Raw genomic sequence first — 20437 nt, 5'->3', positions numbered from 1 at the left:
AAGACTGGTCAAAAGCTATGACTAGTTTTATTGCCAAATAGCTTCCCAAACTACATCAATTCACACTCCACCAGCAGTGCACTGCGGATCACATATAAAGTGAAAATTATCTTTCTTGGTAGTCCACATTTAGATAACCTGTTTACAGGTATTAAAAAAATACCTTGACCATATGTATCCTAACACCATAGATATTTTAACTTTACCTTTAAAAATAGTTTTAAATTTACTTAGCCATCTGGTTCTTATTAAGTCTACTATAACTTCACAATTCTCCTTAAAATAAAAGTTAAAAAAAAAAAAACTGTCTATAATTTTAACCAATGCCCAACCAATGCCAAGTATAACAAAAGCCTATCAACAACAGAAATACAATAATAATAATCACATGTCACTGGGGTAAAGGGTAAGACAGAGGTTCTACTATTTGCTAGGGAGAGTGCTAAGGGGCTTTATACATATAAACCTTATTTACTATTCATCTGAACCATGAAGGTCGATATTATTTTATAGGTGAAAAAACGGTGGCCCAGGAGATTAAGTTACTCACTAAGCCAAGCTTAAGGTCATATAAATTAGAAAAAACAAAGCAAATTTTAATGCAAATATGTCAGACACCAAATTCCATGTTCTTTCCATCACCCTGCTTTTCAAAAACAGGCACACATCAATAAAGTAAAAAAAAAAAAATTGATGTATAAAAAGCATTTGACAAAATTCAAGATCACTCAACAGAATAAAAATAGAAGGAAACTACCTCCATATACTAAAAGCCATACATGAAAATCTACAGCAAACAATACACAATGGTGAAAGCATTTCCTCTAAGATCTGGGACAAGGCAAGGACGCCCCTTTCATCACTTTTATTCAACATGGTACTGAAAGTTCTAACCAAAGCAATTAGGCAAGAAAAAGAAATAAAAGGCATCCAAACTGTAATGAAATAAGTAAAATTACTTCTGTTTGCAGATGATATGATCTTAAACACCGAGTATTCTAAAGACTTCACACAAAAGAGACCCTGTTAGACCTAATAAGTGAACTCAGCAAAGTAGCAGGATACAAAGTCAGCACACACAAATCAATTACATTTCTATACACAAACAATAAGCAACCTAAAAGGAAATTATAAAAATAATTCCATTTACAACAGCATCAAAAAGAATAAAATATTTAGGAATTAACTTAACCAAAGAGGTGAAAGATTTGTACAAATAAAACTACAAAACATTGCTGAAAGAAATAAAGGAGACATAAATAAATGGAAATGCATCCCATGTTCATTGGTTGGAAGACAGTACAGTTCAAATGTCAATATTACCCAAAGTAATCCCTGTCAAAATCACAATGATGTTTTTTTCAGAAATAGAAAAACCCATTCTAAAATTCATAAAGAATCTCAAGAGGCTCTGAATAGTCAAAATAATCCTGAAAAAGAAGAACAAACCTGGAGGATTCACACTTCCTGATTTCAAAACTCACTACACAAAGCTAATTAGTGTGGTATTGCTAGAAGACACATACAGACCAAAGGAATAGAATAGAGACCCCAGAAATAAACCCTCAAATATATAGTCAAATGATTTTGACAAGGGTGTCAAGACCATTCTTGTGGAGAAAGGATAGTCTTTCAACAAATGGTGCTGGAAAACTTAATATCCAAATGCAAATAATAATAATAATAATAATAAATTTGGACCTTACCTAACACCACATACAAATATTAACTTAAAAAGATCAAGAGCCTAAACATAAGACCTAAAACAATAATTCTTAGAACAGGACAAAATCTTCACAACATTGGACTTGGCAATGATTCCTTGGATGTGACACCAAGGGCACAGGTAACAAAAGAATAGACAAAATGGACTTCACGACAAATTTTTTAATTTGTATATCAAAAGAGACTATACACAGAATAAAAAGGCATCCCACAGAATAGGAGATAACATTGGCAAATTATATATCTGATAAGGGATTAATACCAAAAATATATAGAGAACTCCTAAATGTCAACAATTACCAACAACAACTCAACAGTCTAATTCAAAAATGGGCAAGACATTTCTCCAAAGATATACAAATGGCCAATAAGCACATGAAAAGATCTTCAACAGCACAGATCATTAGGGAAATTCAAATCAAAACTACAATGAGATACCACTTCCTACATATGAGGAGGACTACTATCCAAAAAGCAGAAAACAAAAGTTGGCAAGGATGTGAAAAACTCAGAACCCTTGTACACCACTTGTAGAAATGTAAAATGGTATAGCCATGGTGGAAAACAGTACGGATATTCCTCAAAACATTAAAAACAGAATTACCATGTAAACCAGCAATTCCACTTCTCAGTATTTACCCTAAAGAAGCAGGGTCTTAAAGAGATATTTGTACATTCATGTTCACAGCAGTATTATTCACAATAGCTAAAGTGCAGATGCAACCCAAGTGTCCATCAACATTCGAACGGATAAGCAAAATGTGGCATATACAAACAGTGGGATATTATACAGCCTTAAAAAGGAAGGAAATTCTGACACATGCTACACAAAGTTATAGAAAGACAAATACTATATGACTCCATTTATAGCAGTTATCTAGAATAGTCTAAATTATAGAGACAGAAAGAATAGTGGTTGCCAGGGGCTGGGGGGAGGGGAGAATGAGAAGGTACTGTCTTACAGGTAGAGTTTCATTCAGTTTTACAAGATGAACAGAGTTCTGGTGATGGAGGGCGGCCGGGGGTGTTGCACAAGAACATGAATGAATATAATTCCAGTGAACAGCACACTTAAAAATGGTTAATGGCAAAAAAAGAGAAAAGCTTAATGGTAAATTTTATGCTATGTATATATTAACACAATAAAAAAAGAAAAAAACACTAAACATAAATTTGAGAAAATATAGGCTAATGTTTTTATAGTGTGAACTATAGAAAAGTCACAGCAAGACATAAAGCCCAGAAAGTATCAAGGAAACAACTGACAGATTTCATTACATAAAAATTTTAAACCTGAATGCTAAAAATTAGTAAATAAAATAAAAGCCAAGGACTACCGAAGGGGGAAAAAATGTAACAGGTACAACCAGCAGCTCTTTAAAGTGTCATTATTTTCTCATTTTTAAATAATACTGCATTGCTTTTTAATTCAAGCAATGCTCCATGACACCACAATGGCCAAATAGCCCAGATTATCCAAAATAATCCTGATGCTTTCCACATTTTATATTTGAGGAGAATAAAAATCAGTGGTTTTGAAGGATAATAGTAGTAGTAAAAGCTTAGTGTTTGAAGTCTGAAAATCTGGGTTCAAATTCTGATTCTGGTACTTCCTCACTGTTTAATCTTCAATAATCAGTTCATACACCTAAGCCCTAGTTGCATCAATTATGAAATGTGGACAGTAATATCTACCTCACGTTGTTTGTAAGTATCAGATAGTTATGTGTGAAAGTATATGCAGACATACATAAAAGTGCTTTGGAAATTGGCTGCTAAAGCATCCACTTTGTTCACTGCTCCGAAGGTAGGCCACAGGCCAGTACAGTGAATTCACTCTTTAATTCTGACAATACTGAGCATAATATAAAAAAGACCATCGAGTACCCTGGTGATACAGAGGAAAGAAGACCAGTGAGTCTGGTGAGACCAGTCTACTGAGTACTGACTAGTCAAAGTCTGATGAAAGTACCAAATATAGTTGGATGGTTGCAATACCCTGTGAAAAATACATTAACATAGGTACAATCTACCCAGTAGAAGTTTAGTGGCATTTCCTCCCCTTAGGCGATTAGACAGGCACCCTCAACTTTGGAACATCTATACATACAAATGACAAAATCATTCTCAGAGTAGGTAATCCTAGATGAGTAATGTAAAAAATGAACAATATGCCTTTATCTACCATGATCTAAGTCAATTATAGAACAATTTTCTCCATAAAAATTCTCAAAAAAATTTTTTTTAATGTTTATTTATTTTTGAGAGAGACAGACAGACAGAGAATCCAAAGCAGACTCCAGGTTCCAAGCTGTCAGCACAGAGCCGATGCAGGGCCCGAACCCAGGAACCATGAGATCATGACCTGAGCTGAAGTTGGACACTTAACTGACTGAGCCACTCAGGTGCCCCTCCATAAAAATTCTTATAATTAATGTTTAGGTTTCCAGTCAAGCTCAGAAAGGCCTCAAACCATGGTAAATAAATAATCAATTGGGTTTTTAAGTTTATTTATTTATTTCGAGAGAGACAGAGCAAGTGGGGAAAGAGGAGAGAGAGAGGGAGACAGAGAATCCCAAGCAGGCTCCGTGCTGCCAGCACAGAGCCTGATGTGGGGCTTGAACCCACAGAACCATGAGATCATGACTTGAGCTGAAACCAAGAGTCAAAAGCTTAATCAACTGAGCCACCCAGGTGCCCCAATCACTAATTGTTTCATAAACTTGAGTTATATTTACTTTTATGTATTGCTCTGGAAATCCAATTTCATTTGAAAGATTTTTCTATAGGAAAACATCCTAAATGCCGAACAACCAATTCATACTAACAATTGGAACATAAATACGGCTATAAATTGGGGAACTATCCGTATATCCTTTTTTTTTTTTAATTAATTTATTTATTTTGAGAGAGACGGAGAGAGCATGAGCAGGGGAGAGACAGAGAGAGAGAGAGAATCCCAAGCAGGCTCTGCAGGGTCAGCACAAAGCCCAATGCAGGACTTGAACGTGTGAAACTGTGAGATCATGACCTGAGCCGAAATCAAAAGTCGAATGCTTAACCAACTGAGTCACCCAGGCAACCCTACCCGTGTATCTTTATAAACTCACCTGAAGTACCAAAGTTCGTGCTTAAAAAAAGTACCAGAGGCTACAATGGCAATACAGTCCACTCCAGACAGCATCAGCATTTACAGCAAGGACAGGGTGTTAATGTAACAGTAACAGTAATTCTAATGGATGTGACAACAGAATAGTGAGTAGAGAGAAGAGAGAGAAGAGAGCCTCTTTTCTACTCTGCTATTGACAAAGTGAGTTATTTCCCACAGTCTTTCAAAACCTCCATCTTACTAATAAAAGAAACACAAAAATATGGATTTCTTATTTAACTAGCTAAGAATATATGAAAATAAATTTAAAGGTGGCAAATTGTTGTGGTAGCCTCAAAAGATCATCAAGGTTACTACTTCCCATATGGAAAAGTGAAGAGAACGCAGGAAAAAGAGGCGATATTAGAATTGGGAGTAACCTTTCCTTTTTTCTTGTTCTTCTGTTATATCAGGGAGGGGGCGAATATTAGAAAAAGGAAGTTTACAACTTCCTATATATCCTGTGATACATATGTGAGGATTTTGCTAGGAAGCCTAATGTTAGTATCACCACTTGCTGGTGATATGGAGCCTCGCTAACCAACAGTATAAGGCACTGTGTAGCCCTGCCAACTAGGAAATCACCATAGAAAAGCAGAGGCCAGGAGAGGTGAAAAATAATGCCAACTGAGAGAAAATATTTACAAAACACATATCTGATAAAGGAGTCATATCCAAAATATACAGAGAACTCTTAAAACTCATCAATAAGAAAACAACCCAATTAAAAAATGGGCAAATGATCTAAACAGACTCCTTGCCGAAGAAGATATACAGATATCAAATAAGTATATGAAAAGATGTTCCACATCTTATGCCGTTACGGAATGGCAAATTAACAAAAACAAAACAATGAGTTGCCACTGCATCCCTATTTTGTAATGGCTAAAATCCAAAACACTGACAACACCAAATGCTGGCAAAGATGTGGGGCAATGAGAAATCTTGTTTATTGCTGGTGGGCATATGAAATGGCACAGCAGCGTTGGAAGACAGTTTGGTAGTTTCTAACAAAACTAAACCTACTCTCATCATACGATCCAGCAATTGTGCTCTTAGTATTTACCCAAATGAGTGGAAAACTTTTGTCCACACAAAAACTTGCCCATGAATATTTTCATTGTGGTTACAGTAGCTTTATTCATAATTGCCAAAAACTGGAAGCAACCAAGATGTCCTTCAATAGGTGAATGGACAAACTGTGGTATATCCACACAATAGATTATTATTCAGTGATAAAAGGAAATGAGCTATCAAGCCACAGGAAAAAAAAGACATGGAGGTCTAGTGATAAGTGAAAGACACCAATATTTTTTTTTTGTTATTACATTTCTTTATTTTTGAGCGGCACAGAGAGATAGGGAGCAAGCAGGGGAGGGGTAGAGAGAGATGGAAACACAGAATCCAAAGCAGGCTCCAGGCTCTGAGCTGTCAGCACAGAGCCCAACACGGGGTTCGAACCCACAAACTGTGAGATCATGACCTGAGCTGAAGTCGGATGCTTAACCAACTAAGCCACCCAGGCACCGCTAAAAGACAACAATCTAAAAAAACTGTATATACTTTATGATTCCAACCACATGAAATTCTGGAAAAGACAACACTACAGAGATAGTAAAAACAGACCTAGAGGATATAACGCTAAGTGAAGTCAGCCAGAGAAAGACAAATACCATATGATCCCATTCTTATGTGTAATTTAAGAATCAAAACAAATGAACAACAACAACAACAAAAGAAACAAACAAAAAAAACAGACTCTTAAGTACAGAGAACCAACTGGTGGTTGCCAGAGGGGAGGTGGGTAGGGGTATGGATGAAAAAAATAAGGAGATTAAGTATACATATCTTGATGAGCACTGAGAAATGTATAGAATTGTTGAATCAGTATATTGTATATCTGAAACTAACACAACACTGTATGTTAACTATACTTGAATTTTAAAAAATAAAATAAATAACAAAAAGATCAGTGGAGAGATGAGTAAGTAGAGCACAGAGGATTTTTAGGGCAGTGAACTATTCTTATGATACTGTAATGGTAGATACATGCCATTATACATTTGTCAAAACTCACAGGATGCACAATACAAAGAGTGAACCCTAATGTAAACTACAGACTTTAGTTAATAATAACGTATCAATATTGGCTCATCAATTATAAAAAATGTATCACACTAATGCAAAATGTTAATAACAGTGGAAATGGGGTGGGTGGGTGAGGCGCTATATGGGAACTCTCTGTACTTCCATTTATTTTTCTATAAACATAAAACTGCACTAAAAAGTAAAATCTATTAATTAAAAAAAATGATAGTATCAATACTGTGCTTTTAAGTTCCTGCCTTGCCCAAAATAATCCCCTATTTCTGACAAGACTGGACGTCTGGAACATGTTTATACGGCTTATTATTCTGTATAGGCCTGTTTCCACGGCCATAAACTGACAGACTGGAATACACACCTGATAAAGGCTGAAGTAATCAGACTCTCCTGGGATTTTTAATTGGCTCTGAGATCTGAGTTCAGTATAGGCTATTTTATTGTAATTCAACCTTTCAAAAAGTAATTCAACCTTTATTTTACAGTTGGAGAAACTGAGGCACAGCTAAATTATGTGGTCCCACAATCAGTAAATGAGAGTGCCAGGATCCAAACCCAGGAAGCCTAGTTCCAAAGCTTATGCTCTCAACCCTTATATGAAAGAATATTTTACTTTACATTTTATTTGTAACCAAGAATACTAGGACACCTAAAACTGGATCTGACACAAATTGATAGGTCAGTTACAACTGCCATCTCTAATTCAAACTTTCTTTTAGAAAGGACACAGAATTGAGATCTAAGAAAAAATATGGATATATATAAACATTCATAAACAGGTAATTTTCTTTAGGAGAATTGATACTGCCTTTTACCCTCTTGGCATTACCTTCAATGATACCATCAACCAATGCAAAGTAAGGTTTTGTACTCCATATTTTTAGACCCTTTCAAAATACAACTCTCTCTAAAATTTTTTTCCTTTAGAACTCCTTTGAAAAGTCTAAATTTCCCATATGCCTTTCAAATGAAAGCACCTGATATTTTAATACATTTATTCCCAATCACTGAGTCATAATATTTTGTCATATTGTGACATCCTTCGCTTCCTTATTTCCCACTGCCAAGGAATTTTGGCATGTGTACCTGTGAGACTATACACAGCATTTGTAACAAAGAAATCAGAATAATTTTAATGAACTACATGTAAGTTATTTTCACTGTTTTATATGCATATGATAAACATTTTTAAATGTGAATATGGATGTGAATTGATAAACTTCTGAAAAGATGTAGATGAATCAAGGACTAGGAAAGTCAATGAAAAGGGAACAGGGAAGCATTCCCTCCCCGCTGCCGTATCCACCCCCAAGTCCCCATTTTACCCACATCCCTAGAGTTGCTCAGCAAATATTTACTTTAATAAATTTCAGACCTTTACTAACACCAATGAAGAGATCCCTTTTTCCCCCAAATGTAGTGCCTGGTCTTCGTTTCTTGAGGCTTTCTTCTCTTTTTTCCTGACCAATTCTTTCTTTTCTTTTTTTTTTTTTTATGTTTGTTTATTTTTGAGAGAGAGACAGAGCAGGGGAGGGGCAGAGAGAGGGACAGAGGGCGGGGAGACACACAGAATCTGAAGAAGGCTCCAGGCTCTGAGCTGCCAGCACAGAGCCCAATGTGGGGCTCGAACTCACCAACCAGTGAGATCATGACCTGAGCCAAAGTCAGACGTTTGACTGAGCCACCCAGGTGCCCCTTGACCAATTCTTTCAATGATCAACATCATACAGAATTTTACCCTTTTGTATGGGACATCAAATGACAAAATACCAAAGAGAAAGGGCATTTCAAGACTGCAATATATTTACAAGAATCCCAAAGTTGAATTTAAAAACCAGTGAAATTCACAGACCATAATTCTCATGACTCCTGGAAAGTTCCTTCTGGAGCTGTCATGGAAACATAATACAATTCCTCTCTACAGAGCAGAGTGAATGATCATTTCTTGTTTCCTGCTACCTCAATTCTATTATATTTTTAAGCCACACACCCTTCCTTGTGAATTGTTTTGTTAGTGTAAATATAAAAAAGCCTCTTGGTTGACAGATAAACAGAAAGGACAAGAACAATCTGTTTAAACATATAAATTGCTGTCTTAGCCATAGTCAAACCAGTGATTGCTCAACAGCTATGCTATTCAAAGTCCAGGAGGAAAAACCTATCATCTTCCCCCTAGGATCTTTACCTATCAATACTCTTTTTTTTTTTTTTTAATTTTTTGAACATTTATTTATTTTTGAGATACAAGGAGACAGAGCACGAGCAGAGAAGGGGCACAAAGAGACAGGGAGGCACAGAATCCGAAGCAGGCCCCAGGCTCTGAGGTGTCAGCTGAGCCTAATGTGGGGTTTGAACTCAGAACTGTGACATCATGACCTGAGTCGAAGTCAGATGCTCAACCAGATGCTCAACTGACTGAGCCACCCAGGCGCCCCACCTATCAATACTCTTAAATTGAAAGCACTAACCTTAGGCCTTCCATAAACATGGAAGCAAACAATCTTACTTTTCTACATTTTCCTTCCCTAATAAAAGGACTGGGTTTTCCCCTACCTAGAAAGGAAAAAGCTGAATTTTTCTGTAACAGTACCATGTAAAGGCATTTTAAAAATATATATTAACTCAACGATCTCATAAAACATTTAAGAATGAAAGTAAAGTCAATCAGCTTTACAGAAGAATAAACTAAGGACAGGCTCTGGATCCAGACTCCAGATTCCCTGGCTTTTTAATATCATGGCTCCTTACTACCTCTGCCCACCTCATGCACACCATAAGGATAATAATAATTTTTATCTCATATGACTATATAAAATTTAGACAAAATAATAAATAGAAAATGATTAGAATAGTGTCAGGTACATAGGAAGCACGCATTAAATCTGTATTATTTTCTGAATCTCTAACTTGCCTATGTGTTTTGTTAAGAGTTAAAGATATAGTTAATGACACTAACATTATTAAATGTTAAAGAAAATTTTTGTGTTAAAATAAAATGGCCTACTACTTATAAAATAATAATGGGCACTCAATAAATTCAAGCAGCTACAAATAAAATGTGTGGCCTCTGTTAATATAATGCATCAAAGAGGGAGCAGTGATTTTTACTCTGAACCTTCCATAAGGAATTATCATAGTGTCAATGAAGTAATTTTTTTTTTAATGTTTATTTATTTTTGAGACAGAAAGACACAGAGCATGAATGGGGGAGGGTCAGAGAGAGAGAGGGTGACACAGAATCCGAAGCAGGCTCCAGGCTCTGAGCCTCAGCACAGAGCCCGATGCGGGGCTCGAACACACAGACCGCGAGATCATGACCTGAGCCGAAGTCGGACGCTCAACGACTGAGCCACCCTGGCGCCCCTAGTGTCAATGAAGTAAGAAAAAAAAAGTAACAGACACAAGTTCCCACTCTTTCCCTCCCCCCACTCCAACCTTCCAATAGCTCCCACAGTTCCATTATTTCTTTAACAAATAAGCTTAACAAATAAGCTCAGCTGTGGATAATGATCACATATTTGCTCTAACATTAGTTTTTGAAATATTAAAAAATATGTTGGTATGAAATGTAAAATTTCTGATCACTAATGAATTCAACTTATACTCTTAGAGAAACTCATCTTTAGGGAAATATATGCTCCTTATTAACTTATTATTTCCCAACTTTAGCCAACTGTCCAGTATGATTATAAACTTTACATGACTTTGCAGCACTATTTGTAACAGCAAAAGATAGCACAATCTAATGTTCATCTGTAGGGATTAATTAGATAAAGTATACCATATCCATACAATCAATACCATACAGCTGTTTAAAAAAAAAAAAAGCACTGATATAAATAAAATATGGAAATATATAGAAACATAGGGATACTAACTTGGAACAATTTCCAAGAATGTTTTATTAATTGAAAAAGGCAAGGTGCAGAAAATTGGGGAGTATTTACCATCATTTATGAAAGAAAAATATATATACAGATATTTCATCTGAAATGCAGAAAATATCTGTGGAAGGATACACAGTAAGCTGGTTTCGGTGTTGCCTTCAGGGAGGAAAACTAAATAGGTAGGGGATGGGAAGTATTCTTACTTTTCATTGTGTGCTCTTTTCCACCTTTTGAATTTTGTACCTGTGAAGGGCAGATCACCTGGTAAGAAGCTTGGAAAGATCAAGCCCTGATAAGAAGCTTGACATTTTCAGCTCGGCTACTCATTCTCTTGAAGAGGAAGGGCTGAGAATGGAATTCATGATTGATAATGCCTATCTGATGAAGCCTCCATTAAATACCACAAGTAGAGAGTTTGGAGAGCTTCCAGGTTGGCAAACACATCCACACTGGGAGGGTGATATACCCCAACTCCATGGGGACAGAAGTTCCTGCGCTTGGGACCCTCCCAGGCCTTGCCCTACGTATCTCTTGATCTGGCTGTTCTTCCACATCCTTTATCATATCCTTTAATAAGCCGGTAAATGTTAAGTGTTTCCCTGAGTTCTGTGAGCAGTTCTAGAAAATTAATTGAACCCAAGGAAAAGGTCTTTGGAACATACAGTCTACAGCCAGTTGGTCAGAAGCACAGGTGATAACTGGGGCTTGTGAATGACATCTGAAACTAGGGGGGGGTGGACAGTCTTGTGGGACCCAGCCCTTAAATCTGTGGGATCAGACACTACCTTGGGTAGACAGTGTCAGAATTGAGTTGAATTGTAGGGAACCCACCTGGTATCACAGGGAAATTGCTTGTTGTATGGACAAAACCCCCCACATTTGGGGACCAGAAATGTCAGAAGTGTTCTGTGTGAGTAGCTGAGGAGACACAACAGGGAAGAAACACACAGTAGGAAAGGACTGGGTTTTCCCCTACCTAGAAAGGAAAAAGCTGAATTTTTCTGTAACAGTACCATGTAAAGGCATTTTAAAAATATATATTAAGTCAACTTTTTTTTTAATGTTTATTTACTTTTGAGAGAGCACGTGCATGCACAAGTGAGGAAGAGGCAGAGAAAGAGGCGGACACAGGATCTGAAGCGAGTTCTGTACTGACAGCAGAGAGCCTGACGCAGGGCTTGAACTCACAAACCGTGAGATCACAACCTGACTGAGCCACCGAGGTAACCCTATTAAGTCAACTTCTTAGCTCATTAGGTGTAACTAAGAATAAAACAATTTGAAACTATAAATGGTTGAAATTAATATAGGATCCAGCAATGTTCTGCTATGTATTACTCAACCCCATGTCTCAATTATAAGCACACTGGTCTGATCTCCACTAATTGCTACATGTGTTCACTCAAAATATGCTTGAAGGCTCTTAAATGGCTGCATTTTAAAATGAAAAAAAAATGACTGTAAATGTTGTTATTTATTTTTATTTTTTAAGTAATCTCTACACTCTATGTGGGTCTCAAACTCACAACCCCAAGATAAAGAGTTGCATGCTTTACTGACTGAGCCAGCCAGTCAGCCCTAATTTTTTCTTTTTTTAAAGTAAGCTCTATGCCCAATGTGGGACTTGAACTCATGACCCTGAGAATTTTTGTTGATTATTTTTCAACTAGAAATCAAAACTGATGCCATTATCCCAGTTAGCAACATGAACCCCCAGAACAACCACAGGAGCACCGTGCTGTGTTAGCAATACAGTTGACGCTTTTAGGAGAGATCTGTTAAGGGAATGTGTGCATACTTCTGGTTCAAGTGCAAGCTTGTGAGTACTGAAGCTAAATTTATCCACATCAGTGTCAGTTATAGGGTGTTTACGCTATGGCTGTGCTGTCAGGAGACGCACTCTACACTTCCCTGGGAATTCTCTTGTTTTCACCACAACAGAGCAACTGCCAAAACAGTGCCTCTGCTAAGCTAAGTGACACCCACAGTAATTTCTTTTATGACTTTTGAGAGACCACTTCGAACACTCAAAAGAAAAGCAAAATTACAAAAGAAACTTAATGAACATCAGTACTTTCTAACATTACTCAACATTGGCAATGGCACATGATGTCTAGAACATGGAAGGCGTGAAACAGATGTTTATAAATAAATTAATTTTAAAGTTAGATGAAAAAACTCCTTTTAAGTATGCCTTAAAGAAATATTCTAATTCATTATCTCTTACTTTTGGACTTTCCAAAGTAGGTAAAAATTAGATATTACTGTCCCCATTTTATAGTCGTATGGCTATGGAAAATAATTAAGAAACTGAGAAAGGATCACTAAGTTACCCTGCCTAACCATGAGAAATAATCTGAACAGGGGCGCCTGAGTGGCGCAGTCGGTTAAGCCTCCTTCAGCCAGGTCACGATCTCGCGGTCCGTGAGTTCGAGCCCCGCGTCAGGCTCTGGGCCGATGGCTCGGAGCCTGGAGCGGTTTCCGATTCTGTGTCTCCCTCTCTCTCTGCCCCTCCCCCGTTCATGCTCTGTCTCTCTCTGTCCCAAAAATAAATAAGAAACGTTGAAAAAAAAAATTAAAAAAAAAAAAAAAAAAAGAAATAATCTGAACAGAAGTTACTGTAAACTTAAAATCATTTTTAATGAAAAAAACTTTATTTTCAGTTTAAAACTGTGTATGAACTTTTCACAGACTTAATAAAATAGTACCTACCCTATTAGCTTTACACATTACCAGAGATGATAAAGACTTCTGCTCTGTTCTTTGGTTGTCTCATTTAAATTTCCTCTTAGTTATGTGCTTAAATGGGACAATATGTCTAGCACATAGCAGACCAAGATTACTCAGTCTGAGATCATTATTCTATATCAGAAAAGCTGGAAGCAGTTATTTTTTTAAATTTTTAAAAAATCTTTTATTTCTGAGGGAGGGAGAGAGACAGAGAGAGAGACAGAGAGAGACAGAGAGAGAGAGAGACAGAGCATGAGTGGGGGAGGGGCAGAGAAAGAGGGAGAATGAGAATCTAAAGCAGGATCCAGGCTCCGAGCTGTCAGCACAGAGCCTGATGCGGGGCTTGAACTCACGAACTGTGACACCACGACCTGGGCCGAAGTCAGATGCTTAACTGACTGAGCCACCCAGGCGCCCCTAAAAATTTTTTTTAAAAAAGAAGGTGAAAAGGCAATCCACTGACCAAGAGGTAATATCTGTAAATCATTTATTTGATAGGGAATCACATCCAGAATACATATAAAGAACTCTTACAACTAAGTAATAAAAAGACAACCCAATTTAAAAGTTTACAAAGTAAATGAACAGATATTTCTCTAAAAATATAGGAATGACCAATAAGCACACGAAAAAATGCTCAACATTATTCATCATTGGAGAAATGCAAATCCAAAAAAGCGCAATGAGATGCTACTTCACATCCACTAGGATAGCTATAATCAAAAAGATAGCAATAACAAGTAATGCTGAGGAAGTAGAGACATTGGAACCCTAACACACTGCTGGTGGGAATGCAAAATGTTGCAGGCTTTTGGGAAAACAAGTCTGATAGCCCCTCAAGTTGTAGAACATAGAGTTACCATATAACCCAATAACTCGACTTAGGTATATATGCAGAAGAAATAAAAATATATGTCCACACAAAGACTTGGACACTAATGTTCATAGCAGTATTATTCAAAACGGTCAAAAAGTGGAACAATTCAGCATGCTAACCCACACCCCGACCACATACACTCAAACGGTCAGCAGAGTCTGGAATTTCACTACCATGGTATTTCAGTAAGTCTGCCAAGAATCTTTTCAGTCAAAATGCCAGTTAATTTGAATTGTTAGGTAGCAGAATTTCCAACCCAGTGTATGCACGCTGAAGAAACCCATGGGAGGAATGGATTATAGTATATACAAGTGAAAAAGAGTCATCAGATTTCATGGTCTGAACTGATTACGGTGACAGGTAGTTGGGGCAAGAGCTATCAATAAAGTAATTTTCTCTAAGTCAACTGACAAATAGATTCGCCTTGTCCAAATCCCAAATGTTAATATTGGAAGGCCATATTTTCACATGTACTGAGACACCAAGAATACCTCTGGCTCTAACAAAACATTGCTTCCGGAGAAAGGTATGTAAAGGTCAAATTAGAACTGCTAGAAAAGACTCCTTTGAAAGCTATCCTTCCTCCTCTGAGGACGAATATTAGTATTCTAGTCTCAGCTGTCTTCTACTTGAATGACTGCCACAATCTGGAACTAACTTAATTGAACCTAGGGAATGAAAATCCATTTCCTAAGAGGCCCATTTAGTGGGGCCCATTTCTTTCCTTCAGAAAGAAGGGGGAATTGTTTGGGGATAGAGGCAACGAGAAGGAAAAGTTGGCAGCTGATTAAATCATCAGTTTGTCCCCAAATAATGCAGCAAGGAAAATTACTTCAGAATGAACCCTCTCCGTTTGCATGTTCCACAGAACAAAAGCAACAACATTCTTTCGAGTGAACCAATCAGAAAGGTTATTTTAAATGCATAATTTGATTCAGAAGTCAAAAAACTTCATTTCTTCTTTCTAGATCTAAAAAGGCATGTTACTCAGAATCTAAGTTCATTCTACCTTTTGCCTGATTCTCCTTTCCTCGGGGGTTACATTTCTCTCTTCAGGAATGTTACTTATTTCCCTTCTATTTCTTGGGTAGAGATGAAAGTGCATTCGTGTGTGTGTGTGTGTGTGTGTGTGTGTGTGTGTGTGTGTGTGTCTAACAATACCAAAGAAGTATTTCTATTCCCTTTACAATGGATGAAATTAATACTCATTTGTACTTCACTAAAACATCTGATTTCAACTGTTCATCCTAAAAATAATTAGAATGTAATCAGCATCTGTTGTTATCATTTATATGTAAAAATGGCATCCAGAATATTTGGAATAGATATTTTGAAAAGTGGTGGGGGATGGAGGGTGGGGAGGGAAGAGGAGACTTCCCTCAGGGGCACCTGGGTGGCTCAGATTGAGTGGCTGACTTCAGCTCAAATCATGATCTCACAGTTCATGGGTTCCAGCCCTGCATCAGGCTTGCTGCTGTCAGCACAGAGCCTGCTTCTGATCCTTTCTCCCCCTCTCTCTCTGTCCCTTCCATGCTTGCTCTCTCTCAAAAATAAATTAAAATATTTAAAAAAAGAAGAAATCAAAAGCCTGGATTTTACTTCTGAATTTTACCTCTGACTACATCATTTACTGGTCATGTGACCTTAGGTGCATCACATCCTTTCTGAGCCTAAACTTCCCCATCTATAAAATGAAGATAACAACGACAGCCCTGCTTTCTTCAGGGCTATGAAGCTCAAAAGAGATCAAATGAGTGAAACACTATGAAGGCTGCAAAAGCTACCCAAATGTAAGCCCTTATTACTGATAATTTTATCTTGACAGATCTTCCCTTAATGCACAGCTTAAGAACTTTACTCAGCCAAAACACTCTTTTCTACTTTGTCTCTGGCTCATATGGCATTGCTGTAACAAAATTAAACTGTTAGAATAGGGAAAACAGGTCAATCCTCTATTAAATTTGTTTCATTCTAAAACCTAAAATCAAAAGCAAACTGCAGATTTATCGAAGTTTCTTCCTGAAAAGCTGAATAGCAATGATTTATTCTTCCTGAAGACTGAAAAATAATCTTTGTTTTCTTCTTACAGTTCTATTTTCCATACTTTAATTACTACAGGAAAAAAATTAAAACTTGCAGTAACTATATAGTTCATATTTTTTTTTAATGTGGTCATTTTTTAAAATTTTATTTTAGTGCTTTCATTTATTTATTTTGAGAGAGAGAGAGCAAGCAGAGGAGGGGCAGAGAGAGAGGGAGAGAGAATTCCAAGCAGGCTCCACCAACTCGGGGCTCAATCCCACAAACTGTGAGATCATGACCTGAGCTGAAATCAAGAATCAGATGCTTAACCGACTGAGCCACCCAGGCGCCCTGCTATAGTTCATATTCTAAAAATACATCTTGCCAATGATGAAAGTAGAAATCTGAGTTTAGTTAATTATATTTTACCCTAAAACTCAAAATCATCCAGTATTAGCAGTGGGGAAAGAATATTTGAAGATTTTTTAATATAATATCTTTGAAAGGTCCCATAAGAAGCGCATCAATGAACTAGATGACATGAAGACAATAAGAAAAGACACATTTTTCACTGAAAATCATTTTGTACCTTTTGAAATTTGAGCCATGTGCTGTTAAATATATATATATTTGCTATTTATTAATTCGTTATAAATCACTTAGGGCATCCAAGGAAGCCCTCATTTTCCAGAGGAGAAAACTGAAGCCAAAGAAGGAGATGTGCGGCTCAACATCACACTGCTAGAGAGGGAAAGGCTGGGATTAGAACTCAGGAACCCAGAGGAAGTTTCCAGTGCCTCCCACAATACCATGCGGTCAAACAGCAAATGCCATCTTATAAAAAATAAAAGCATTACTCTAATCCTCTTCAGAACTGTGGTCTTCCAGGGGGTTCTGGTGACGCATATGACACAATGCTAATCATTTGTGTTTTCACAGAAGTTCTAAGGCAGAGACAGACATGGCAATCTTCATTATCAAGCCTCATACCAGATATTAAAGTAAGTGAATAAAGACAGCACATCAATCGGCATGTGGATAGGGCGTCTTCTCTCAAGCATAAGTGGATTTAAGTTGTAACCAGGCCAGGAAAATTTTGCAGCTTTCATTATTACTAACAGTAAGGATGTCTGATGAGGCAGAACAGATTCAGTAGAACAAAGAGCTTATTTCTAGTGAATTGATTCAGAGAAAATAAAGCAAAAGCAGACTGCAAGAAATTCTAGTTTTAAAGAAGCCATAATAATTCCACTATTCTCAAACAGGAGATCTAGGGGAATTATCAAGTCCCCTTCTAGTCCTAAAATCCTCAAGCAAGCAACTTCAACTCCTCCTCTTGAGTAATTTCAAGCATACTTTTCCCCTCAGTAATCAGAAACGTTTTCTGATTTTCTTTCAACAGGCACAAATGCAGGGAAAACAGAGTTTCCATAGGAAAAAATAAGAGAAATCAGAAATAAAAACTATTCCAAAAACTGTCTGAATTGTCTGCTTGGAAAAGAAGGATCTTAGAAAAAAGAGAATTTACTGCAGGGATTATTCTCTCCTTTCTAAGTCTGTATTTAGCTTTCACATTTGGAAAAATACATTCATGATTGATATTGGGAGCTTTTAATATTTACCAAACATACTGCAGTGCTGTATTAGATAATCTGAGTATCTTTAAGCCCTGAGTAAGTCTCTTTATTTGTCAACAAGTAGTTGATCCGATGAAACATTTAAAAAAGAAAGAACATGAGAGAGGATACCAAGCCTGGATGATACATAACCTCCAGCTACTACTGTTTATATTTCTAAAGAGAAAGCATGGCGTGTGGATAAACCACAGATGACTTTCTAAATCAACAGGGCTGCAAGGTCACATCACACCAAGAAATCTCTCGCCATACCTTCAATTATCTATCAGGAATAAAAGGCCAGAAAGAGCTCAAGTTCTACAACCAACCACAAGCATCTCCAAAGAATCTAGACTATAAAATGCCTAGCTTCACCAAAGGTCCTGAGTGTTGTTTCAAATTCCATCTCCAATTTTCACTAAATATTTCAGAAATAGGAAATATTTGGGGTTAGTAATTTTTCCATTTTGTTGAAAAGAAATCTTTAAAAATTTTTAAAAATAAAAGAGGGGGGGGCCTGGGTGGCTTGGTCAGTTGGGCATCCAACTTCAGCTCAGGTCATGATCTCACAGCTCGTGGGTTCCAGCCCTGCATTGGGCTCTGTGCTAACAGCTTGGAGCCTGGAGCGTGCTTCAGATTCTGTGTCTCCCTGTCTCTCTGCTCCTCCCTTGCTCACACTGTGTGTCTCTCTCTCTTTTCAAAAATAAATGAACATTTAAAAAAATTAGAAAAAAAAAAGAAATCTGTTTCATGGGAAAACAGTCACATAATTCAAAGAAAAAAAAACACAGGAAACTTAAAAGTCAGATGTTATACTTCACACTGAAATGTATTAATACCAAAAACTCATTGAAACCATTAAACACACAACCTGAAGCCAAAATAGAAGAGATGTTCCACTCCCTCTCAGCAACAAGTGAGTTAAGTAGTGATAGAAACTGCACTTAAAATTACCTAGGGCAGGAGACACATTTGGTGACTCACTCTCCTTTGATGTCTGCTTTTAAATTAAAGAGCTGTTTTCTTTGGGAAGAAAAAGGAGGGAAACTTTAAAATTATCCCTTTAAACTTCAGGTCCAATAAATTAAAAACCATTTTGCCTCATGGTCTCGGTTTCTAAGTCAATTCCTTTTTCCCCCCAAAATCATGAGTCATATATCAACATCTGGTACCCATGAAATTTACTTCCGTAAATTCATTTAATTAACTTATTGAATGCCCACAAGTGAACAAATATCATCTGAATTCAACGAAGACGCTGATTTTTAGCTCTACCTCCTCCTAGCACTTCCATATTTATGTCGGAAAACGTGGGTTATTTTTCTCTCATCTTGAAAAAAAGAAAGCGTAGCAAAGAAATTTCTCAGAGAGCAGCTATCACGTAAATAAAAAGATAAAAGAGGAAAATGGGCGTTCTCTATCCCCAACACCTCCTTCGTGACTTTTTAAATGATTTAGAATTGCTTAAATATCTACTAAACATCAGACTAAATCATTACACGCTACATCTTTATTTGCTTTGGTAATGGAATAAAAAGCGGGGAATACAGTTGGCGTGTATGATTTCAATCCTCAGACAATACCAAAGTTTGAAGCCAATGATTTCATGCCGCTCCCTGTTAACTTTTCATTAACCTAGCTAACAAGAAATTGACAGACTGAGATTTCAGATTGTTGTATTTCCCAGGCTCTCCCTCTGGCGGAGGCAGGAAAAAAGGGCACCGCAGAGAAAAAGAAGCACAAACAAGGGGTATGGTAGATGACAAATAAGACGAACAATCCTAAATAAGAATTACTGTAAAGCAGATAGATAGAAGCTAAAGAACAGTTTTGCACTTTCAGTTCTCGGACTCTGTTCTAGAATTCAGCACCGCCTGCCAAAAACAATGGCATTAGAGCAAATGATTAAATATCACCCACAGCCTTCCCCTGCGACACCCCGAGAAAAGACTTCATCCACTTCAATTACGATGACACTGCTCGGCAGTGCGTGAGAAGCAATAATACCGAACATTTTGAGTAAGCGAGGCCCACAGAGAGCAAGGCGAGCTCGTAACCAAAACTCCAAGAGTTTCCCAAGCAGGGACGAGAACACAAAGTCTTTGCTCTCAGTACCGGCTGCAGAACCGCTGCCTCCTACCGCCCACAGATAAAAAGGGGATCCTCCACCTTCGAGAAGGGGTTAGGGGATTCGCCTCCTGCCGCCAAATCTGTCCCTACCTCCCCAACCCAAGCCCACCGCCTTCTCTCTTCAGAGCTCCCAGAGAGGAGCGCCACAGTCTCACTCCATTCTTCCGCCCCGCTCGAGACGAAACCAGCCATCACCCCT

General features: G+C 37.4%; 1 protein-coding gene across 2 annotated transcripts in view; it reads right to left on the bottom strand.

Annotated features, from left to right (window-relative positions):
- Nucleotides 1-20437, bottom strand: part of TULP3 (TUB like protein 3) — a 64147-nt gene that overhangs the window by 43418 nt on the left and 292 nt on the right. Inside the window, exon 1 of one of the 2 annotated variants that reach the window (XM_042991568.1) lies at nt 20348-20437. The exons of the other annotated variant lie outside the window; for it this stretch is intronic. Within the exon in view, the coding sequence (XP_042847502.1) occupies nt 20348-20430 (83 nt within the window). The 5' untranslated portion in view covers nt 20431-20437. The remainder of the gene's footprint in view (nt 1-20347) is intronic. 2 annotated transcript variants of the gene reach the window in all.

This window comes from Panthera tigris, chromosome B4 (assembly GCF_018350195.1).
Source record: "Panthera tigris isolate Pti1 chromosome B4, P.tigris_Pti1_mat1.1, whole genome shotgun sequence".
In the NCBI taxonomy this organism is placed as follows: Eukaryota; Metazoa; Chordata; class Mammalia; order Carnivora; family Felidae; genus Panthera; species Panthera tigris.
The sequence above is the reverse complement of the archived record's forward strand: the minus strand, read 5'-3'. Positions and strand labels throughout refer to the sequence as shown.